Source organism: Megalops cyprinoides, chromosome 24 (genome assembly GCF_013368585.1).
Source record: "Megalops cyprinoides isolate fMegCyp1 chromosome 24, fMegCyp1.pri, whole genome shotgun sequence".
Classification (NCBI taxonomy): Eukaryota; Metazoa; Chordata; class Actinopteri; order Elopiformes; family Megalopidae; genus Megalops; species Megalops cyprinoides.
The window spans coordinates 4,927,457-4,952,605 of NC_050606.1; the positions used below are offsets into that span (position 1 = coordinate 4,927,457).

The 25,149-nt window shown below is 43.7% G+C and overlaps 1 protein-coding gene across 6 annotated transcripts in view; it reads right to left on the reverse strand.

Moving 5' to 3' along the window:
• Positions 1-7,449: 7,449 nt before the first annotated feature.
• Positions 7,450-25,149, reverse strand: part of LOC118771431 (disco-interacting protein 2 homolog C) — a 154,835-nt gene continuing 137,135 nt past the window's right edge. For 2 of the 6 annotated variants that reach the window (XM_036519427.1, XM_036519424.1), the window contains 13 exons: positions 24,864-24,985; positions 24,423-24,534; positions 23,532-23,641; positions 19,856-19,986; positions 18,274-18,442; positions 16,977-17,147; positions 15,041-15,070; positions 13,080-13,141; positions 10,975-11,032; positions 10,373-10,447; positions 9,490-9,664; positions 8,877-9,000; positions 7,450-8,422 (listed from right to left, as the gene is read on the reverse strand). In XM_036519427.1, the coding sequence (XP_036375320.1) occupies positions 8,170-8,422; positions 8,877-9,000; positions 9,490-9,664; positions 10,373-10,447; positions 10,975-11,032; positions 13,080-13,141; positions 15,041-15,070; positions 16,977-17,147; positions 18,274-18,442; positions 19,856-19,986; positions 23,532-23,641; positions 24,423-24,534; positions 24,864-24,985 (1,592 nt within the window). In that variant the 3' untranslated portion in view covers positions 7,450-8,169. The remainder of the gene's footprint in view (positions 8,423-8,876; positions 9,001-9,489; positions 9,665-10,372; positions 10,448-10,974; positions 11,033-13,079; positions 13,142-15,040; positions 15,071-16,976; positions 17,148-18,273; positions 18,443-19,855; positions 19,987-23,531; positions 23,642-24,422; positions 24,535-24,863; positions 24,986-25,149) is intronic. The other 4 variants (XM_036519426.1, XM_036519425.1, XM_036519428.1 and 1 more) reach the window with 2 other exon arrangements.

Here is a 25,149-nt window from a genome sequence, read left to right on the forward strand (position 1 = left end):
AAAAAAAATGCTGATTTGCTCTTTTAGTCTAAAATTGTGGGGAATACATAGGAATCTTTACTGAGCTGGATCTTAGAGAAGGTTTTAATATTTACTTGTGTTATGGTTTGCACATTTAATTTCTTTTTTTTTCCTAACCCAAAATGCTTGTAAAATTGCCAAATACAATGTTTGTTGTACCTGTTGTAACAAAAGAAGTTAAGTGGTGTTTATTTTCATTTTGGGGGGGCAGGGTGGGGGAGATGGGAGGGGAGGGGTTGATATCAGTGTCATTGTTCTCGTGATATGTACACTGTAGATTTGGTTAGCTAAGACTCTCGCTGCTTCTGCTGTAGTTGGTGGTCAATGCCTGTTTTCTCAGCGCCATCAAAATACTCAGAATGAAGAGACCTGCATGTGGTTTAACGTCAAACTTTAAAGAGAAGAAAAAAAAACAAAAAAAAAGACGCTTGCCGAATTTCTGGTTCAAGAATCTAACAGAAATGGATGGATCAATATAAAATATCCGAAATATAATATTCGGATGCTGAGTCTATTTTCTTGCCGAGTTATTGAAACACATTCTCAATTTTCATGTTGCATCATGACATTTAGATGTTTTTTTCTTTTTTGTGTCACTGTCTAAAGCTAAAGGCAATAAAATTGCCTAGTTCATTTCTAAACTAAAGTAAAGTAATGGAAAGAAGCTAATTGTCCAGTTTGTATGTATCAGAAGAATTGTACGTGAACCACAGAAAATGTGCATCGTTTCCTTTTTTTTTTTAAAGGAATTTGAAGGGCTGGTGAAATGACTGCTTGGAAGGCAGTTGTCTTTTTCTTTTGGGAGTAACGAACACCAGTCTGATTATGTATGTGATCAAACGGCAGGCTTTCCCTCTCGTTTCGGGGTTGTCCTTGTGAGGAAAGCTGTGAAATGGGCTGTGAGGAGTTAAATGGGGTTTTTAACACAGTTAATCCCTACTCCATGTTTGTGTCGTATTGGTGCTGTGTGTGTAGTTTAACATACATGTCCATTTGACAAAAAGTACACTAGGTTGTCCATGCTTCCTCTGCCACGTCCTATGAATTATGCAGGATTCTCTACAATGAGGTGAAGTGGCAAACGCACAAACATTTCTTTGATGCCTCGGACCCATCTCTATAATATCCTCCATTTTGCTAAAGCATTCTGTGGGGGGGGGGGGGGGGGGGGGGGAGGATAATCGATGTACTACAACATATTTTATATTAGTCCATCCAATCAAAATGAACATTTGTGATATTTTCTTCAGTGGAAATATTTGGATGTGTCATTCCAGTTTGTACAGTAGGTTTGGTATCTGCATGACTGTAAGATGTTTGTATTTTAATTCATTATTTTCCAATGACATGATTGCACTTCCTGAAATGATGCAATATGATTTTTTTTTTTGGTTTTGGTGAAAAGTTAATTTACCTCACTGCTTAACTGATACACCATGGATTATGTCTGTTGAGAGAGAAGTGTTGTGACTAATTCATGACTAAAAATCAAGAAAACAGTCTTCAAACCAAGTAAGCTCCTTCACTGTCTGGATGTACATTTACTGTGGCTTTCTTCTGTGTTTCTGCTGGGTTTTGTTAGACGCATTAGCTAGCAAAATATGTAGTTACTCTATGTGCTAACATGGAAAAATAAATGTATCTACAACCATTAGTATGGGTTTAAAATTAATTTCCCTTTTTTGCAGGCAAGGGAAAGTGTCATGTGTTGCATACATGACATGTACTTTCAGAAGTCGAGCTGCATGCCGTAGGAACACAGCCCAAGATAAGCAATTATATTTTACTGGGTTGAATGGGCTTATCCAAAATCCAGTTAAGTATTCTGTTTAGCAACACAAACTACATTCTATCAGGTTGTAAGGGATTTTGGTGAAATTTTGGAGTATGGTTTATGCATGTGGTATATTCAGTTGTGCCCATATGTCCAGCAATTCAGGAACAAATTCTGTTTTCCTAGATTCACAGAGCATGCAGATTAATAGAGCGCACAACTCCAGACTATACACCAGATAATTTGGTGTGCAAAGGAATGGGACCATTTAACACTATACCCAATACAGCTCCCTTAAACATGGAAGCCACTCGCATCCAAATATTTTTATGCATGGAATTTAGACTGGCATTAGGTTTCTTCAGAGGTTTGTATGATGAGCTCATTGTGGCAACAGATTGCTCATTTGCCACAAAGGCTAGAGAACCTTGATTTTTCTCCATTGCTAATGACATGGTCTGCCACCATCTCTACAGCAGGCAACCCCCAGGATCTTGCCAGCTCCCAAGATAGAATGGCAGAACTGATCTCTCCTAAAGATGGTGACTCACTACATCACCAGCCCACAATGCTAATCCCCTCTAAGGTAATACATGTCAGAATTAAAATGAAAAAAACAAAAACCTAGTACTATACCACCAGTTTCCTAACCCACAACCAATCGCTCAGCCTTCATTGCTTTCAGCTCACCTGAGCACACTACAGTCTGCTCAGCTTTCCATTCTTTTCATTCACTACCATACAGCCATCCACTCATCCCAAGTACTCCAGACAGCATAACCTCAGGCTTTATAGCCTCATGGCTAATTAGCCAACCAATCAAAAACCTGGGCTGTTACCACATTCTCATGCTTATGCATACATCAGTAATCAGTCAACCAATCAAAAACCTGGGTTGTTACCACATTCTCATGCTTATGCATACATCAGTAATCAGTCAACCAATGAAAAACCTGGGTTGTTGCCACATTCCCATACCTACTCACACCATACCTAGTTACTCAACCAATCATACGCCTGGGCTCTTACCACAATTTCACGCTGCTCATACTAATTACTCAACCAATGACAAGCCTGTGCTATTACCACATTCTCCTCCCTCATGCTAAGCCCACACACGACACCCGCAATCCACCATACACCCTCCCTGAGCCTGGAATTCATATCAGAACAGAGTACTGAATCACCAGGATGCACAAAACAAAGCAAAACACTAGACACACCAAACACACACCAAGAAATACATAAAATTAGATGGCTGATTTTAAAAAAGAATAATGACCAAAAATTTGCTTCTTTTGATTTAGGTATATCCTGAGGGTTCATCTTGATCCATACAACGCTGTCTTCCTTACCTCATGACACTTCTGAATTCTCCCTGCAGCCTGGTTCCACCAGCTGATTATGTATCCTCTGTCCCCTGCCTCAAGCCTGCTCCAGCAGCTCTCGATACTTTCCCTTTTTCCTGTCGTTAGCCTCTCCTGTGTCCTCCTCCCATGGAACAGTAATGATTGTTTGAATTTATTTGATAAGCATTAAAACTTTCAGGGTACAGCAGCAGTGCCCCAATGGGGAATCGAAGTCCAGCTCCTCAACCACTATGGTGCACTGCCGCCCCTCACAACTAAAACTATCAAAGCCAACACAATAAAGCTTGTAAACTTATTTCCATCGTGGTCCTTTAGTGGGTAGCAGTGGGAAGTCAATGGGACTAAAAGAAGCAGCTGGTTTTGATATGAACACTCTGGATCTGAAGAGCTGTCCTCACTGTACACTCATGTAATTGCCAAGTTTTACCCAGGTCTACCTCTAGCATTATTATTACATTATTGCTGTTGAGCAGATGGTCTTATCTTAGAGCAACTTACTCAGTGCATCTAATAAAGTGCCATGAAAGGTTGCACAAAGAGGACGCCGCTAACCACATGTGAACAAGCGTCAGCGCCAAACGGTGACATCACAAATGCGTGCCATCTAGCCTGCAGTCTTTGGCAGCACTCATCCAATTGGTCTCCTCCTCCCTCCCTCCTTCCTCACTGCTAACCCCCTCTTTCCAGGAAACATTTTGCCCATTTCATATTCCCTCTTCTTCCCTCATTATTCTTCCAATATTCTCAATATTCTTCCATATCCCCAATGGCTCATAAATCCCCCTGACGAAGAAAAACATGGTGTTCTTCACAATTGCGTATTGTCTTTTTCTTTGTCTACCTTGGTGGATTATTTGCAAGGTAGTGGCCAGAGTCTGTTTTGTTTTCCTTCAGAATGTTCCATTTTGCTCCGAATGGAAGGCCGCTGCATGAGCTCTCCACACGGTGGGCAGCAAAAGTGGGCAAAACCCTGCTTCAAAGGAATCGACAGAGGCTTACTTCTACAGACCAAGGCAAGAGGAGGAGGATTTTCACAGCAACAAAAATAAAAGCTTTTATTTTGTTCATTTGAATATAAAACAGATGTTATCACACATGTACAAAGCGTACTGGTGTTTTTTTTTTTTTCTCGATATAAGAAAAGGTTCCTACCCCCTTTTTTGTGTGAAGGAAACAAAAAAAAAATCTCAGTTGTGATTAGTTGCGTACATAAAATTTCCTTAACCAGTCACCAGATTTATTGAAGTAACGCTGCTAACATTCAACTGATTTCAAGGGTCAAGTCACCCTCCTGTAAAGTGTCAAGCAGGATTCACTATATTTAATAACAAGCACCATGAAGGAGGTTGCTCTCAGGCGGTCAGTGTCTGTAAATTGCATGACTGCGGTGTATTCAGTTTTTAAATCTTTTTTTGTACTTGTGCATTGCCTTGTTACGCAAGATACTTATGTTTTCCTTTAGCTGTTTTTTTTTTCTTCTTTAAATTCCAAACTTCAAAAGAACACTAGGTCACAACACAATATAACATGTTTTGTACATTCTGATACATGGTTTTATCTACAGTACAGAACCTAACACAGGAAGGTCCTTTATTGCTAAGCCCCAGTGGACTTGTTGGCAAATAATAATCGATATCCTTCCACTTTTTTATCACGATACAATAAAAAAGGGAATTCAGCGGTTTAACAAAGTTTACAGAGTATAACAGCACACAAATGACAGGTACTCAAAGGAGAGAGTTGTGAAAGCAGGAAACTAAAAGTATATCCAAATGCAGTATGATAAAGGTGTTGAATTACAAATTCTGCCATCACAGCTATGGTCAGTCATTATCACAAGAGAATTTTAAAACAGTGGTATTACAGAACGGGTGTCACTGTAAGTGGGGAATGACGGTCAGTGTAGCATAGTGTAAAATTCCCTCATATGTTGGACTGGAGGTTATGGAAGATGGATTGGAAACTTGGGAGTTCTTAGTCTACTGACTTGCCAATGCACATGAGAAGATTTATTTTTTCCAATGAAAACACTTTATTGCACCTGAACGTATGAATGTAGGCAGCATCCGTTGGCCAAACAGGCTTCTGTAAGTGTTGTAATACTTTTAAACGTGTACAAAACAGAAGTTCCAAACACACCTGCACCATACAAAATAAATTATTTTTTTTTCAGTGACCAACAATATTTACAGACACCATGCAGACTCTCTCACACCAAGCCTAAATTTCCAATGAACGATGGAAATTACGTAACAAAATGTTGCAAAATTATGTGCGGTTTTTTTCTACTTCTTTAGGAAAACATTTCTTTTATTTGGGAATGACATCATCAATGCTTCCAAACATAGACTGTAAGACTTTTCTTCTTTTAAAAACAAGAAAAAAAAAATGAATAGTATTGTCACTAAAAGCTCACAGGTAACCCGATCCCAATAAACTGTAGGCCTATAAAAAGACTAACAATAATCTTTCTCGGTACAGAAGAAACATATTTTCCCTGCATCCTGATTGCAATTATATTTTGCTCTGCTCACAACCTTCCCTGTGTAAAGCAGTCTCCTTGCTTAATGCAACACACGAATGTTAGGACATAGTACATCTCACCTTTAAACTTGATTGTGTCATTGCTATCTTTGTGGGGTTTTCTTTCCATTCAGAACAGGTGTAGACATTGACCAGTTTAATGGAGGACATAGATGAGTTCAGCCATGGCAGCTTTGGCTGGTATTGCAGTGAATAAAGACTGAAAATCTGCAGTTTTCACTAGTATTTGAAGTGCGTCTTGTCCTTGCTGAGATGAGGCCTCAAAGTGTACTGGATGGTTTTAAAGCAAGAATGACAGGATTGTAGAGGGTTCATACCCCTGCCATTCTGTGCCGCTTACATGGGAAAAAAACTCGATCAAACTAACAGAGGTGCAAGATGTAAGTGGAAATTACAATGGCAGACAACATTTGTTGGTTCACTTCCATAGCCTTAATTTTAAAACTGCTACAAGCCCCCAATGTTTTCTGAATATTAAATGAGCGTTTGGCTCAACTGTTTAATTTAACGCCATGCTGTGACTTGATTGTTCTTTTCCATTCATCGCAGAAGGCACAGAACCTGCTTTAAGGTAACAACCCTGCAGTTCGTGAAAAAATGACGGAACTGAGACATTGAGACTTGAAAATAAACACATACTGAAAAGTCTGCTATGGAAATGGGAAAGAAGATGTATGCGGCTTCTACGATTTCATTTTTGTTGTGTCAGGAGTCATTGCAATGATTATTCTGTAGACGGAGGGGTCACCTCAACTCGACCAAGACACTTCAGTTTGAGCCAAAAATAAATGGGGCTAGTCTTTCCCATTAGGAAAAGTGCAGGGGGGTCAGAATCTGACGAATTACTTAAATTTGTAATTCCAAGAAATACACCTTCACTTTTGAAGACTTACATGTAAACACATTATTCCCCACAGAATTGGTTAAAAACAAGAGATCTTTCCTGTGTTACAGTTTTGAAACACAGTCGCTACAGTATCCATTTCCCTCTTCCAAAGGTTCCTCACAGCTGTACGATTTACCATTTCCATTTTTCTACAGTGAGGCAGCAGTGAACACGACATCAACACTTAAACCCCAACAAGGGATGAGCAGTAACTTCGAATAGAGCCAAAAGGTCAAAATATATTTAGGACTAAAACTTTTCTATTTACAATTCTTAGTACTGTTCATCTCCACCTATCATTCGAAACACCTGACAAGTGTTCTACATGCCAACACAGACACAGATCTAATGTTGCCACTAATCCAAAGGTGCAATTTCTGTATGGATTTTAGATTTCTAGATTATTATAACTGCCATCTCGTATTTAGTTCCCTTCTCGCTGGCATCTTGTCCCATGGGCAGATTCAGCTGGGACACCCTGGACATATGTGTGTGTGTGTGTGTGTGTGTGTGTGTGTGAGTGTGTGTGTGTGTGTGTGTGTGTGTGAGTGTGTGTGTGTGTGTCACTCAATCACTGCGACAAACCTGTTTTATCTACAACAACAGACACCATGCAAGTGAGAAGTACTGCATTTCAGACGTTTTCATTGGTGAATCCTAGGTCTTTTTATATATATATATTTATATATATATTTATATATTTATATTTTTATATACTTGACGTGAGTATTCACTCAAGATAATACAATGCTTTGTTTTATATTAGCAAATATTTAAAGAGTAAAACATTCTTAAATGTCTCCTCTTATATACTTCTAAATAGCACAAAATAAATTAAACGTTTTGTACATAATTACATGATATGAAGTAACGTAGTGTTTTCCTTCCATGTTTGAAGTTTGATATCAAAGATGTGACTCAATAGACGTCTGTTTTGCGTCGCTGAAACAGACTGGGGAACCACCCTTTGGGCGGTTGCTGTGACAGTACAGCGGAGCGTTTAAAAGCAAGTCGGAAGAGCATGACTAAAAACACAACAAATAATAATAATAATAATAAAAAAAGTTATACCTCTTTGCAAAGTTCAAGGACAAAATCGATATGTCCCGTATCGAAACACCTGTAATGCTTTATACCTTAAAAACAGTAAACAACTTAAAATACAGTTTGCCACAGTATGTAAATATTTTTTAAAAAATACCCTTACCTCTTAGAGGGTGTATTTAAAAAAATTGAGCAACTTCAGCGTACGTAACATGAAAATATAGAGCCACACGCATTTCAAAAGCAATATCCAAATAAGCAAGGAGTGTGTAGTACAATGTGGGGGTCTTCTCTCCCAGACAGGAAATAGGTGAAGCTTCCTTTGTCTTTGTTTTCCTCAAACCTCAACACAAACTTAACTCTTTCACATTCCTCACACCAATCCGGAGTGCTTTCAAGCTAGATCACAGACATCTCTGCTATCCTGGCACCATCCCATCAACTTCTACTCTGTACTTCTGTAGCGGACACAACATGTTTGTTTGCGATATGTACACATAGTAGTCAGTGAATGCCCTCTCTGAGACAGGCTACATGTTATAGGCCACATATATGGGGTCTAACTGGTCGGCCAGGAAGCCGTCGCGTAGGTGCATCCGCTGCTTCTCCCCACGGGAGTTGATGGGGATCACCCCAATGTCCACCACCACCACCACGCCCACGATCAGGTAATGCTCCTCCAGAACCACGTTGGTCACCAGCGGCACCAGGTCCAGGGCCTCCTGCTCTGATCCATCCAGCTCCACCACCACCACCAGCAGGTTCGTCCAGGTGAACACCGCACTGGAAAAGATGACAGTGTTTAAACACATTGGACGCAGCACAGTGGTATGGTTGCTGGTTGCTGGTTCGATTCCCTGCTGAGGCACTGCTGTTGTACCCTTGGGCAAAGGACTTAACCCAAAGTTGCCTCAGTACATATCCAGCTGTATAAATGGATAACATGTAAAATTGTAACCTAAGTCGCTCTGGATAAGAGCGTCTGCTAAATGCCAATAATGTAACGTAATATAATGTAATATACAACTGGGCTCTCCATGCTAAACTTAACCTAGCAATGATGGACTGAAATAAGTGCATAATCTATTGGTAATGGACATTTTTCAACAAGCATTTCAGTGTGTTGGTCTGCACAGGGTTTCCACTCTGAGCATAATGTTTTGATGCCAGTGAGAGCATGTTTACAGGACTGGAAAGCGCAGTAAAATGTATTTTGTAACACCGGCAGTCTCCCCACCATTCTGTGATGCTCTTGTGAGTCCTGATCACCGAGGTCTCGATGTCAATGGGGTGGTATCTCATTCCTCTCAGCTCCATGGCCTCATCCAGCGCCCCAACAACGTACAGGGCATCGTGTCTCTCTGCAAGCACACAGGCGCTGTTAGTGAAGTCCTCATTAAAACATCCACCTCCTCCCCTTAATATAAATGTTATCATGCATCGCTGTTAGGACATAAGCATGATTTGTGACATTTAGAGAGGTCTTTCATCCAGAATCCCTACAGGTCACATGTGTCTCTGAAGCATGAGAGAATACAGAGCCATTCTGAGGTATTCAGATACAATCCTTTTGAATGGCAAAAAGAACTGTCTACAGATACATCCCTTTGGAAAAACAGAAGTGTCAGACAGGCCTGAAGGTATACCCAGTATAGGATAACAAATTGGAAAAACACAACTATCATACCAGATTGAAGGTATTCTCACTTTATAAGGCACACAGAAGTGTTGAGAGTGCGGAAAGTGCAGCCCTTTGGAAAGACACACACACACACACACACACACACACACACACACACACACACACACAGTCTGCAGGTGTAGCCGCAGGCGTGACCGAGCCCCCTCACCTCCGCTGGCGTCTGTCAGCTCCGTCCTCCTCAGAAAGCCCAGGTAGCCCGTGCGTGCCCAGATTGTCTGCGTGTCCCCGAAACTGAGGCGGGAGTTGAAGTGGTCGGACTGCAGGGACTCGTCGCCGTAGACGGTGAAGTAGCCGCTGGCGTTGTGGCCGCTGTGAACCCAGATCTGTGGAGAGGACACGCTCCATGTCAGACGACAAGTTAGAAGTCTCACTGCATCAAAATGGAATAGAGACCACACACTGCTCTACCTCTCCCAGCTACCTTTATTTGCACATTTGCCCCACAATCAAAAAACTTTTCAATCTTTGGGGATTTCCGTCAGGATACCAGGGATTAAAGTTTTTTCCATATTATCTTTATGTATAAATAAACCCCGTTGGGAACATTACAGTAAAGTGCAAGATTCTATTTCCTGCTTCAGTCGTGTTATAGTCCACTAACATGATATGTGTGCAATTATTTATTGTGTAAGCATTTGCATTGTACTAGTTTTTATACAGGTGCTCCACACCTTAAACATACTGTGCATCCTGGAGGTTTTCAAAATAATGAACCAAGAATCCCCCTGATGACTGAAACAACATTACACTTGGAAGGTGACTGTTAACTTTTACAAAGAACACCCCAAAGTGCTGAGATGGATTTTTCATTTTTGAAATGATTCTTTTTTTTTTTGATGTTAACACTGCTTGATGTTAATACTGCTTATATACTCTCACACTCCTCTTCCTGTTCAACCTAAGGCTGTTACATGTTTCTTTAATGTCGCCCATTAACAGTTAAGCGTTAAGATTTGAGCTGCAGAGGGGAAGCAGTAACAGCTTTCTGCTCGACAGGGTCCGTTTCTGACAGTAACGCGTTCCGATCTGACCTCCCCGAGGTGCGAGTCTCCCAGCGGGCCTTTGGTCTCAGGGTTGGCGATGATGATTCGAACTCCAGGTAAAATCTGGAAGGGAACCAAAACATCACACAATAAGCCGTTTTACACCCCTCAGTCTCAACCCATACAGCCAAGGCCTATCACCTGCGTGCAAATTCAGTCTGAGGACCTGACTGATGGATTCAGGGAAGCAACTTAAAAACCATGACTCTTACAAACACCAGAGCAAAATCTGATATGGTCAAAATGAAAGCCTCTTCATTGCTCATGGCAGAGTCATTTTAAACATAAAGTAGAGCTGGGGATACAAAGCACCTCTGAAACAGACTTCCTCAATTAAGGGGTTGCACTGCAGTTACCCCAAGGCTCCTCACAGATCAGCACTACCCCACAAGGATGAGACAAAGACAATTTATTTTCAGGTGTTGATAGGAAAAAAAACAGGCCGGACCATTACTCCACCACTTGATAAAAAGGCTGGTCAGGTGAAAAATTACTTTTAAACAGAGCGTTTTTGCCTAGAACAATAATATGCATGATGATTTACACAAAAGAGCAGCTCTCTTTATGAGAGGCCTTTTAAGATGTCTCACCTTTCCTGATTCCATGAGTGGTAAACTGTGTGGAGACCCCCTCTCCACTAGACGAACCCTAAAAAAAAAAAAGGAAACACATGCAATAAGTTAGCAGGATAGCACTGCAATGCATGTGTAAAAATAAGGTTAAAAAAAGGAAAGCAAAGAAAAAAACTTTTGTGCTGCCAATAACAAAACTTTACATTAAATTATCAGCATTTAGCAGACACTCCTTCCTCCCTACTCCTGACTTACATAGGTTACAGTTTTTATATGTTATCCATTTATACAGCTGGACATTTACTGAAGCAACGCTGGGTTAAGTACCTTGCCTAAGGGTACAGCAGCAGTGCCCCTGCGGGCAATCGAACCAGCAACGTTACGGTTACAAGCACTGCTCCTTATCACGACGCTACACTGCCGCCCCAAAACAGTTGCATCTTATGGTAGACTGGCTTCATAAACTGCACAGGCCGGGTAAAGGCTGACAGGATTTCAGGAACTTGTGTTATCGCACGGAATTCCAAGCGGTAATCTCTGTTTGATTAAGCAGTTCCAGCGAGCACTTGTACTGAGCTACTGCGAGGTCACCCTCTGCAACACAGCACTACAAACCGCTGGGTCTGAACAGATGAGCTCTGAACAGTTACCAAAATCAGACAAGGCAGGCAATGAAGGGAGGAAATTAAAGCTGGGGTGATGTAACTGGCTCGGCCATGATTGGCCGCTTCCGCAGAGCACAGGGGAGCGAGAGGAGTTTTTCGTCAACTTGACCTTGCCCTGTCCCCCGTATACGACTTAGCAGCTAAAGTAATCCTCATTCTCAACAGCCTTTCATAAACGCGACACGAAGAGGCTCTCGATACAGAGCCGCACGGCAATGTTGGTCCATTAAGGGGGGGAAAAAAAGCCACTCGGATATTGGAGCCACTCAGGCCTTAACATCTTTTACAAACCAATAAAAATGCTGAGAGCCCACTTCCTGAAACAGCAACATGATGCAACATCATAAAACCAGGAAATCCTGCCATTTAAAGGCACAAATCAACTGAAATAATACAAACTGAAAATCTGCTTCAAGTCTTTATCATATACTCAGATATACCTCACCCTATATGTGTAGGCTGAAGTGAGCGACATCACAGCTTTTGTAACAATCCCTGTTCTAAGAATCCAGGGCGCAGTAATGTCTCTTCCTGAACAGAGGCAATAGCAGCAGGTCTATGGGCACATCCAGGGCTCAATGCTGCCTTCTGATTTGTTTGAAGGGTGAAGGATTACATGGCCTGTGTCTGTCTATTCTGCCCGCGGATGTGCCCTCTGTCGCTGGGTAAACGCTCTTATCTGAGACGCAGACAGTGCTGTGCAATGCTGAGGTTGAACTCAGATGTCTGACAAGGCTTTTCTTGTCCAGTAAATAATGAGTCTGGCTTTGGTCCCTCAGTTGGCTTTCACATGACAATGTTCCTGTGTGTAAGTCTCTCTGCCACACTTCAAACGCCAAGACATTATTCAGATACAACTTATTCTGATATTCCAACATAGTTTCATTTATGTCAGCTATTATATTAGTTATTATATTCAGAATACAGTATGGTTCGTCTAATTGTCATTTATTTGCTGTTCTTTAGAAAATAAATTTATCCTGGTATTGTTGTACGGGATGCTGTAACGTTCAATTCTGAAATAAAGGATGCATTTTGGTGGGCTGCACTGCGTGTGGAAAAAGCACACCTGTAGCACCCAATGTGACATCAGTTCTTCTAATATTTAAATATGGTTTTGGATCAGCATGTGGTCACAGTAGAATGGGCAATATAACCACACAAATGTATCTCTGTCAACCCACAGATATGACGCACACAAAGCAAAAGTTTAAAGTCACGGACAGAGCTTAGCTTGTATACCTGGGGCAGTGCTCCCCTGAGAATATACTAAGTGATCTGTTTTAACCCTGGGCATCGATGCCGCATTGATAATACAAAGAAGAAAAAAACAAACAAACAAGAAGGAACATTCACCAGGAAGAATCGTAGAAGCCCAGAATGAGAAAAGCGGAGAATTTCCAGGTGAACTGCACCGGAGAAAAAAAAAGGAAAGACGAAACAAAAAGGACGGCTTACCTGTCATGTCTCAGGGCCCTCATATCAACGTACACAGTAGTAGGGTCAGGTCCTGAAGTGCCCTGTAACCAATAAGACGCCAGAGTGAGGAGAAGGGGGAGGGGACACGCGTACCCTATCAGCCGCTACTGTGTGTTAGTGCTTCAAACAAAGCTTGCCATTCATACAGAGTGTGAATGGAAGCTTTGAGACAGGAACTACAATGACGAGGCAAGACACACAGTCCTGCAAACACACAGACACAAGCGGTGATACATACATCCGGGAAGGCATGAAAAAATGACAGGACGAAGAACAAAAAAAATAATAATAATAAGAATGAAACCCCCATAAAAATATGTCAGGATGTACCCCAGGAACCAGACATCGGACCCGCATGCAAACAGAAAGCAGTGCATAAGGATTTTACGAGGGGGAAAGCCGAAAGTTAAACACAAAAGGGGGACAGACGGAGGAAACATGACGTCACTTAGAGAGAGGTGGGAAACGGTGCTACGGAGACAGGTGACAATGGCTCTCGTTGGCAGCGTGAGAGTGGCAGGTTTGTAAACGTTTCAGTGTCCCCCCTGAGCTGACTACAAACGCAAAAGCCCCGTGTCCCCTGTCTGGAGGGTCTTGAGTGTCAGGTGACAGGTGGAGTCACCCAAAGCAACCCCCCCTTCCCCAACATGAACCCCTAAAACTTTATCCACTTTCTTTTCCCAAAATGCATATCTGGATGTGCTTTTGTGGGATTCAGAATGCCCACACCAAACCCCAACCCCTCCAAAAAATGCATAAATAAATACAAAAAGCTACTCGTGTGGAGATAAAGCCCCCATAAGGCCCAGTGAATTCAGCATGGGCTGAAGAAGCCACATGGAGGTGGGCTGGATTACATGTGACATGATGACGTTAACTGCGTTTCACTCCATAGCTCAGTGTTAAAAAAAAAAATAATATTAATTAATGGCAACAAATCAACAGAGTAACAGAGCAGACAGAAGTAGATACCCCTCTACAGCCAAGGCACCATGACACAGCATTACTTTGGTGATTCAGGAAGTATTAGTAGCTGGACTCAGTAACAGAAGCACCCGCCACCAGCGAAGAGGAGACAGGAGAGGGCAGTGCATGCTGGCCCGGGGCTTTGCCCGCCGAACGGGACCGCCAGGACAGAGGCACGGCATGGGGGTGGGGGTGGTGGTCTACACCACACACGGGTCGGGTTAGTGGGTCTATTCGCACAGCCCTATAATGCTCCTCTGGGTTTCAGCAGTGCAACAGCCAAAGCCTTGCAAACATCTCCCCCCGCACAAGCAAACGTACGACTAAGAGACCAAAAGAGAGACACCTGAGAGAGAGGGGGGGAGAGTGAGCCCCTACGTGTGGTCCCTATAGTAACAGAAACGCCCCGCTGATCCGCGCCACCGGTAGCTGCGAACCGATTACCAGAAGTGAGGACTTTTTAGAAACCCCAATTTCAAGCGTGTTGAGAACAATCGGGATCTCATAGACCAAAATCAAAGGTTACTGTTAACACTGCAAGGGTTTGCATCCTATTGTAACTGACACCAGGCAGGGCTCCTCACATACTGTTTCGCTGCTCACCCATGGCCACAGAGACTTCCCCTCTTACTCACCTTTCAGCTTCCATTTTGTGAACACCACCTACACACAAGCCTTGTGGTATGTGCAGCATAGAGGAGGTCTGTTAACCATGAATGTGGCTCCCAGATTAGTCTGTGTTTGGTCGTGGCGTGTGCTTAACACCCTTGTTTTAGCGTATCGGCAAGGCGTACCACACGTTGGCATGAACAAAGCTTCTTACCCCTACTCTGCTCAAAAGTGCCGAGCACCCTATAGTACAGCGGGCTCTTGGGTATTAGCTATTAGCCATTAGCATACTTGAGGCCACGACTCTGACCTAGTGCTGGGGGGGCCAAGAGGTGGGTAATTAGGGAACATGAAGAACCCCCTACCTGATCGGCAAGCTTCCCCAGCCTGTGAGGCTACAGCAGGAGGAGGGGGAGGGTGAGGAGGAGGGAGGGAAAGAAGGAGGGGAGGAACGAAGACAAAACCAAGTATGAGATATGTGGGTGGGGATTATGCAAAAAAGCCGGGAGGGGTAAAAACAAAAACCAAAACAAGAAAACAAAACAAAACAAATACAAAAAAATGTCAAATATAGAAATGTTAAACAAAAACGAGAGATGTAATCTTAACTACCAAAATCTAAGACAATATTTTCAACTACTAAGTAAAAGGTGAACATATATACTGTAAGGAAAATTTATGCTCCAGTATTTACAGTTTCATTACAGCTGGCATGCTGTAATCATCTCATTTTTTAAAATTTCATATAACTGAATACTTCTTACAATAATTAAGATGGCAGATATCACTTATCTATTTTTTCATATAATTTTACTTCATAATCACACAATGGTGTACGATATGGTAATTATTCTTCCAACAGGCACCTCCATGATATTAATGTTTTTTAGAAAATACATCTTATTTTCATTATGCTAAACAAATGACAGAAAATAACTAAAAAGTGAACATATTTACAAATACATGCTGCAACTTGTAAGCAAACATGACTTACTTTATTTCATAGAGTTCACCGTTTTTGCGCTAACAATCATTTAGCCATGAGCTGGTTTTGTTACAAATAAGGAGGAGATGTGAAAGAATGAACACTCCGAAATGAAAGCATGGGACCGTGAGTGCGATGTGCAACGTGGCCTGGAACAGAAATGGTGGAGACAAGCCTGACTCCGCTCCTCCCTGGCTCCCCAGCAAATCTGCTGCCCTCAAGGTTAACGCAGAGGCAAACTTTCTGAAGCTACTGCTGCATGCCCGTCTCTCTTCAGAGGTCACAGAGAAGAGGACAATCCAGCCATGGGCTTTGGGCTCTGTTTCTGTCTTTCCATCCTCAACAGACCTCATTAAGCACGTGATAACGCCCTTAGCCCCGGTGTCTGTGGGTAAACTACACCTGAATTCCCATCTGAGCGGGATTACCGAAAACGGGATTAATCCGAAACAGGATTAATGGCATGCTGATTGTTCACACAGCTGCATACGATATTTGCTTGTCCTGAAATGAAAGAAGCGATTTTCCACACTCCATCTCAGGGGCCATGGAGATCAGGCCTGCGCTAACACACTGACTGGATGACCTTGTGAAAGAAGCCTCTGCATTGGATAAAATCTCAAAATAAAACCAAGATCACATCCTCCTGACTGAAAGTAACAAAGACTGAACCTTCAAGGACAGGGGCTTTGCCCATACTGGGAGGTATGGTGGACTCTCTCGTATTGTGGCTGTGTTAAATTTGGCTCCCGATTTTGTAGTTTTCATATTGCACACAGCCAATCACATAGCCATTTAGATATCAGCTGGTGACCTAAAATGCACACACAGCAAATCACAAAAACTAAATGCTGTTGCTCGTCTGGGCACACTTCATTCAGTCATATGAACAAAAGGCTTGTTTAATGTTCAAGTTGTAGGTCTCCTCTTCCTTGTGTACTGAGACATTAAATATAAAAAACAAACAGATAAAAACATTTTATAAGATGGGACATTTCATGTACACCCCCCACTTTTTCACTTTTTTAACGGGAATTTCATAAGTTTGAAACCATAAAAACAATGTAACAAATATATTTTTTACCGGAAATGTATAATTTCCTTTACTAGCCTGTCATCACTTGTTTCTCATCCAGCACAGAGCAGTCTCGATCACTGCGAAAGATCTTCAGAGTGACCTCACAAAAGGACAAGCTTGTCACTACACTGACAGTCACATGACAATGGCCGGCTTGTTCCGCCTCAATACCGTCTGGCAGTGTTGGATGGATTTCCAGACTTCACTGAACGCAGGTGGGTGTGGGCGGGTCTCTCACCTGTAAACAGATGGCCAGGTTGACTCTGCAGCCGAAGGAGGTGCTGACGGCCCGCGGGTGGAGCCCCAGGTCCTTGAAGAGCTTGGAGAAGGACTGGGTCAGGGCTATCCTGGGCCGCTCCTCTGCCACCACCACGCACGTCCTCACCCGCGACAGCTCCAGGCCTCGGGACTGAGCAAGCCACACAGGGACAGGAGCATCCTTAAGCCACACATACCAACCGCTGTTCCCAGATCAGTGCAGAGCGATAACTCATTTAGCATGAGAGACATGGGCTTACTGCATCTCCATTCTTTCTGCACTCAGCTGAAAACATTTCTCAGTAGATTCCTCCTGACAAACAGGTAATCATTTTATGAATGTAATAGGATATTGTAATACCGTAAAAAGAATGACATGCTACTCAATATAAGGGATTGTCTTGCTATAAAAGAGTACAGTGGAGGACTTGTTTCTACAGTGAACAAAAGAAGGCCTTGTTTGAAGATTAGTAAACCTCAACGTTCAGATGACGTACAGAAGCTGTTTTGTCTTATACATCATATTATCTTGTATTAAGAAAATAAACTGTTGAGGTGTGCTTATTTTAAACGCGTGCTGCTTTATGACTCTATAAGGTCCATACTAGTTATCCAGGACTTTAACTTTGAAACTGAAGCCAAACATACAATCCGCTACAAACGATTTGATATCTTAATGTATTTGCGGCTCAGTTTATCTTGAAATAGGAGAGTAAGGGGATAAGGAGAAAACTAGGTTAGAGATGAATTCCACCCAGTAGAGCATAGTCTCTTTATCGATCTGACCTGCCAGAGCTCTGATCCTCATGCTACACTCAGTGGCTACGGCAGTCGCATTGACTCGACTGGAAGCAGCGTAATGAAGTACTTTTTAAAGACACGCTGCCAGAAGGCATCCACAGCCTCTACTCAAACCAGCTCCGCTGCAGTAAATAATTACTCTCACAGCCTCACTTTGGATCCGGAGCGTTTGGTCATGCTATGGGAGCGCTGTACTTCTGAGCCTCCAGCAACTCACTTCAGAACCCGTAACATTTGTAATGCAATGTTAAAAGAATAAATTAAAAAATAAAGAGAGGGAAATGTAAGCTGTGTGGGGGGGCTAAGCTGAAGTCGGGGGTTTTTAACAGTGGGGTGTGTGGTCTCAGCAGGAAGGGGTGTTTTTAATGCAGCAGGGTGTGTGGTCTCAGGACGAAGAGGTGTTTTTAACACATAAGGGTGTGTGGTCTCAGCAGAAGGGAGTGTTTTTGGGGCGGAGCATTTTTGGGGTGCTGTACCTTGAGAGACTCGGTCTGCAGCCCCAGGCCCTTGGTGCACAGCTCCATGACGGAGTAGGAGCAGAAGGTGTCCCGCACTTTGTACTGGCTGACAGCCAGGAGCCACAGGGCCGGGTTCACCTCCAGCTCCGAGGGCGGGATCAGGATCGACTGATGCCCTGAGTACACACTGAGAGAGGGAAAGAGCAGGAGAAGGGTTAACTGATATCCAAAGAACACATTTCAACAGAGAGAGAGGGAGAAAGAGAGGCAGAGAGGGGGTTAACTGGTACCAAAAGTACACACTTCACCAGAGACAGAGGGAGAGAGAAGGGTTAACTAATACCTAAGGTACACACTTCAAGCAAGAGACAGAGGAAGACAGAGACTGAAAGAAAGAAAGAAAGAAAGAAAGAAAAATTCAGAGAAGAAGAGGAGAAAGAGAGTTGGGGGAGATCAACCGGTGACCTAAGTACATACTACATCAGAGAGAGAGAGAGAGAGAGAGAGAGAGGAAGAGAAGGTAGAGCTGAAGATACCCTAAGTCTACCCTTGATGAAAGAGAGACACAGAGAGAGTGAGAGAGAGAGAGAGAGAGAGAGAGAGAGAGAGAGGAAGAGAGGGCGGGATGGACCTGTCCCCCGAGTATAGCTGGCACAAGGGCACGGAGGGCAGGGTGAGCTACACAAACAGCAGCCAAGCGGCATCCTGCCTCTTTACAGGGGCAGACCCTCCCGAGGAATTTCCACATAAACTTTCTACAGACTTTTGTCTTCCTCCAGCGAGCGTTCCCTCCAGGGACGTGATTAGGGAGAGACAGCCACCACCCGGCGCCGAGCAGAGCGAAGGGGGACCACGAGCTGTTGGAATTATTCATGGGGCCTCACTCATTAGAGTTAAGCCCTGTACACGCGCCCCGAGATTTCCGCCACATTTCCTGCCTGTCAGAAAAGCCCTGTCCCAAGCAGCACCGGTCAGACACCACTGTGTAATGTGAGTGGCATTCAGATTAAACTAAAGCACACTGACTCTTCTCAATCAGGCACCATGCATGTGGGTTTTTTATCTGAGACAGGCTGGGCATTGTGATGCGGTGATGGTGATGGGTTTGTAACACGAAGGCCGTAGGTTCAATCTCCAGGTGGTCCACCACCATTATACCCCACAGCAATATGCTCAACCTGATGCGTCAATTAATATCTATCTGTGTAAAAACTGATTATATGTGGGCAGCAGTGCAGCAGAGTGGTATGGAGCATAACTGAAAGGCTGCTGGTTTGATTCTCTGCTGGGACACTGCCGCTGTACCCTTGAACTGCCTCAGTAAATATTCTGCTGTCTAAATGGATAATATGTAAATAATATGTAATAACATGTAAAAATTGTAACCTATGTCAGTCACTCTGGATAACAGCGTCTGCTAAATGCCAATAATATAATGTGAAATCTGTACTCTGTGTGAAATACAATGCATGTTGCCCACTGCAGAGGCATAAAGATGAAAGTGGGTAAGATGACGGTGTGAGTAGGTGTGGCTGAATGTGACAGGTGAGTCATCCGGCGCACCTGCGGGGGGCAGACAGGTGAAAGACGGTGGGCTCACCTGCAGAGACACCACAGGACGAAGCCCAGGCCGCAGTAGGGGTCCAGGCAGATGGCCACCTCGCGGGAGGGGTACAGCTCACACTGCAGCTTGATTGAACGGCAGAAGGCACTGGTGGCTGTGTGAGACATCTGCACAGGGGGGAGCAGCACGACACAGGGCTTCGTTAGCAGGGACACACACACACACACACACACTCACACACATAGTCACACACACGCACTCACACACACACACACACAGAGTCACAAACACACACGCGCACGCACACTCACGCTCACGCACACGCACACGCACACGCACACGCACACGCACACACACACACACACGCACACGCACACGCACACACTCAGACAAAGCAGCACTGCGCTAGGAACTGCTAGGAACACTCACACACACACAGAGTCAAGCACACGCATACATACACGTACGTACACAAACAATAACACGCATCTCCCTGGTTACAGAGGACAATCAATGTTCTGGTTCAGAGTTTGTGGAATAGAGAGCTGGGTAAGAATTAAGGGGAAAGAGGCTGGAGTTTCTATAGTGAATGGAAGGTCAGCGCTGGAATGAGGTCAGCCTGACCCCCCAGCACTGTCTGAGAGCACATAACAATAAGGCTCAAGTCCTGAAGAGGGGCCGCATTAAAGAAATGTGCAATCTGATACACACACACACACACACACACACACACACATACCCACACACATACGCTTACACATACACACACACTGCACACACAGATACCTTAGTAAATACACCCACAAGCACATGTACACACACTCATCCACAGTAACACACACACATACATACAAAGCACAAAAGAGTCTCCCTCCCCTCGGCTTCCACTTCTTCATGGGAATCACGCAATATTTCCCCCACTTGTAAAACAGCATGCTCATTATGACCCACATTTTCATGCTCTGTGTATTGTCCATGAAAGATAACTATACTGTCTGGACATAATTTGCCACAGTCCTTCCTGCCTGCCAGCTTGAAGCATGAAGTGACAGAGATCCTCCACATCGCTACGGGCACAAAAGGAGACCCCTAGACCCCTCATTAGTGTCACGTCTGGAGCACCACAGCATATCTTCCGACAAATACAGTGCAACAAGAGAGTGAGAGAGGAGAAAATGGAACGCATTCACTGTAGCGCTACACGCTCACAGCAGCTGGGTACAACAGCAGCCTCTCCCAGTCACCTCAGTGTGCTAACACCATTAATCAGGTTACGGGATTAGGAGGTGCGCTTCAAACGGAATTAAATTCACCTGCTGCCCAATCTCTTAACTTTGCCATTTACTTCAAAAATGGAAACCCCGGGAACATTAACAGAGTACAGAACAGAGATAGCACCAAAGTTGTGTGCGTGACCAGTAACGGTGAACACGCTAAATCGGATCTGCACTCACGAATTAATTAATTAGCAAACCGCCAAGAACATGCAGAAATTCAGTACACTGCGTCCCTGGCCTATTGCTCTGATAATATTTCAACAAAGACGTCCAATTAAGGAAGAAGTTTCAGAACAATCTACTCTTATTCAGGGATATCCCTTAACGCCATGCAAAGATGCTTTTGTTATGTTAATCAGCGTACAACAAAAAGACCTTTATTTGTCATTAAGTGATTAAACAAGCCAATGAGGATCGCGTTTTTTTATTCACCATGACAATGAGCTCCCGCTCATTAATTCACTGTCTCCACAGGTTGCCATTTCCAATTTGTGCAGGGCTTTGGTATGCATTTAAAAGTGTGTGCAGTGTCCCTAACGGAAGTGTTCCATCGGCTTAAAAAAATCAAAGGGAATAACCTACTGTTTCGACACGAAACCGGCTTCCCAAACCGAGGTTTGGGAAAGGGTGTCAGGCAGATTTCAAAAATCCCATGCCAAGGTGACATCACCTGTCCGCAAGTTACAAAGCTACTGTACATGCCAAAATAAGTCTCAACTCAAAACGCACGTTTTTGTTAAACTGATGTGATTTTTGTAAAAACAGCCAAAATGCCATCTGGCTTTTCAATACCACAAGTTGAGGAAAATCAGCACAAGTCAGGCACTTTAACTGAAACAGCCAAATCTGGCAACCTTGTTTTTTGGGAATTCCTTTGGTTGGTTTTCCCTAGGGTAACTGCACCACCGCAAGGGTGACAAGCTGTTAATTGATCTGAATTAGGCTTTTGATGGTTTGTCCTCTACAACCACGTTACATAAAAAACAGCTAGGTTCAGCATTCATTTTCTGTAATGTGCTCTCCTGAAAATAAATGCCTTCAGGTGGATGTTCAGCTCGATCAATTGGCTGAGAGGACAGGCAGCCATCACAACAGAGCGCTAAATGTTTAAAAAAATGTATGCACCTGGCATACGTGGACGCGGTCGTGACAGACGAGGAACATGGTGACGAAGCAGACCCTGGTTTCTGTTAGAATCGGCTAAAACCAGACAAAAATCACAGAAGCGCTTAAAGGCGTGTTTCCAACACGCCTTCACTGATTTAGAGACTGACTGGAACAAAAAGCAGTGGCATAGCATATCCTGAGGCTCCCAGCATCACGACTGGGAAGCTCTGGTAGGAAAGTACAGACAGCACATTCTTTTTCCATTTGGTCAGTGAAGTATGATTATTACTGGCCTCTTTCAATGAACACACTACTACTGGCTCCCCCCCCCCCCATTACAACACAGACAACAGTTCCAGATGGCCTCAGTATGAACAATCCACGTCTTTGTCTGAGTTTGGTGACCAGCTCAAGGGCCAAAGAAAGGCTTATCGGACAGCGCTGAAGTCCACAAGTGAAATCTTAAACCAGGAAACCTGACCGTCCCCCAACCTGGCCATGTAATAATCCCCCAGTATAATTGGTTAAAACATCCCTTCCTCTCCACCTGTTGAAAGCTCTGGTGTGCATCGGCCAGATGGGTCCTGCATATTTATGGTGGTTGAGGTGAGTCACCCCTTCCTTCAGTGTAAACCTGAGATCCATGAAAGCTGCTCTGTAAATACAATCTATCATTGCCCTCACCACACATCAATCCCTTAATCAATCAATCTACACCTCTAATTAGCTCCATTTCAGGGGATGATAATATAGCCACTTATTCTGAGATAATATTAACCACATGTTTAATTTATCCTTTACATTTTTACACCTGGAAAACACCAGCAACTCATTTTGAGAACTCACTGCTCTTTCAGTGCCACACCGTGCATACATATTATAATGCAATACATCCTAAATGGCTTACTGCACTTAACCATGTACCTAACATGCAACATGTAACCTTACATGTACTTAACCATTATTTAACCATGACTCTAAATTATTGACTCTTCATGCAGAATCTGTGCTGCTGGCTGTGTCAAGAGTATTCCTACAGTACTAACTGGCTGTATTAGATTACTGTTACAGTACTATCTAACAGTCTGTGTTAGATACTAACTAGCTGAATGGTAGAGTCCTCTTGGAGCACTATCTAACCTATGTTAGAGTAATGTTATAATGCTACCCGGCTATGTTAGAACACTGTTGGATTACTAGTTAACTGGCTGTGTTAGGATACTGTAACAGTACTAACTGGTTATGTTAGAGTACTACTGGAGTACTAACGGACTCAGTTGCAGCTGAGTACTGTTTGAGTACTGATGAACAGGCTGTGTTCTGAGTACCTTCACTCCAGCTAGCATCCCTGTGGTGGACACACTGAAGTCCAGGTAGGCCAGTGTGTCAGGGTTGGAGGGCTTATATAGCTGAGGAGGCTTCTTCTTTGGCAAATCATCTGGTGAGGGGGAGACAAAGGGTTAAATTACATTACCACCTGTGACCTGAATTTACATTATTACATTACTTTATTGTCATTTACCAGACGCTGTTATCTTATCCAGAGTGACTTACATAGGCTACAGCTGTTTTTACCTGTTACCCATTTATACAGGTTAGTTACTGAGGCAATTCTGGGTTAAGTACTTTGCGCAAGGGTACAACAGCAGCGCCCCGGTGGGGAATTGAACTGAGTCTTTCTCCTTACAACTATGCTACATTTCTCTTTACGACGACGCTACACTGCCATCCCTACATTGAATGAAGGCCTCTTTGAAAGACCTAAATGGGCATCTCATTAAAGGAGCACTGAATTATTTTCACTTCCACTCGCATGTATTCAAACAGAGTTTATATGTCAGGCGCTTCTCACTGAAGTCACTTCACTTCAGTCTTGCATGTCCTTTTATATTTCTTTAAGAAACTGTTAGTTTGACAGCGGGTGCTGAAATTGTGGGGTGCCTACTGTAGCACTTGTAGTCTATTACAGCATGGCAGCATGGTGTTATAATGTGCAGTGCACTTACTGACACACATTCAGATGTGGGCTTTTATTTTCTGTATGTGCTGCCCTTCACCTCGCCTTTTCATTTCATATATGTGCTCTTTGCACGGCGCGTTGTACTGGATAAAAGCGTCTGCCAATTGAATAAACAGAACTCATCGACAGCTGAGATATGAGACACTAGCTGCCCTTGGGTGCCTGACCTGTCAGCAAGATCTGAGAGCGCTCATGTTACCTGTGTCCAGAACAGGGGGCCACGTCCTGACATCTACCGCGGCGGATGCTTCTTTCGACCTCAGCAGCTTACAGATCACCTGCGTCGTCATCACACAGGCCGAGCGACTCACCTGCAAGACACGCACACACGTGCACACACACACACACACACACACACACACACACACACACACACACACAGGCACACACGCACACACACACAAGCCTCAATCAGTACTGCAGCAGACATCTTCCAAACATTCTAGTTCTAATTCTAACTCTGATTATGACATCACAATACCACATGACTCTCAGCACATGCATGCTGGTCTTCAGGCTTCTCTCATTCACTTTGCCACAGGTTTCAGTCACGTCTCCTCGGTTTTGGGGCTAAAAGCCAGCCCGGGCCTCCCTGCGGGGCAAACCTCGTTAATTTGGAGAGGGACTGGGGCGCGCTCACCTCCACGATCATCTTCACAGTGGGCAGGGTGGTGGCGATGTTCTGGGGATGCGGGGGCCGCACAGTGATGGGCACGCAGCCGGCGTACAGACAGCCGTAGAACGCCGCGATCAGGTCAATGCCTGCGTGAAGGACACGGGGGATAAGTCTCACTCTGCACCTGAGTTTACAATTAATCACAACCCAAGCAAAAAAAGAAGCGCCTCGCAGCAAGGTTAAAGGAGTTACCGGCACTCAGATTGCTAATTGAAAACCCCTTTCAAGCAATCCCCCTGTCAGTCTTTGC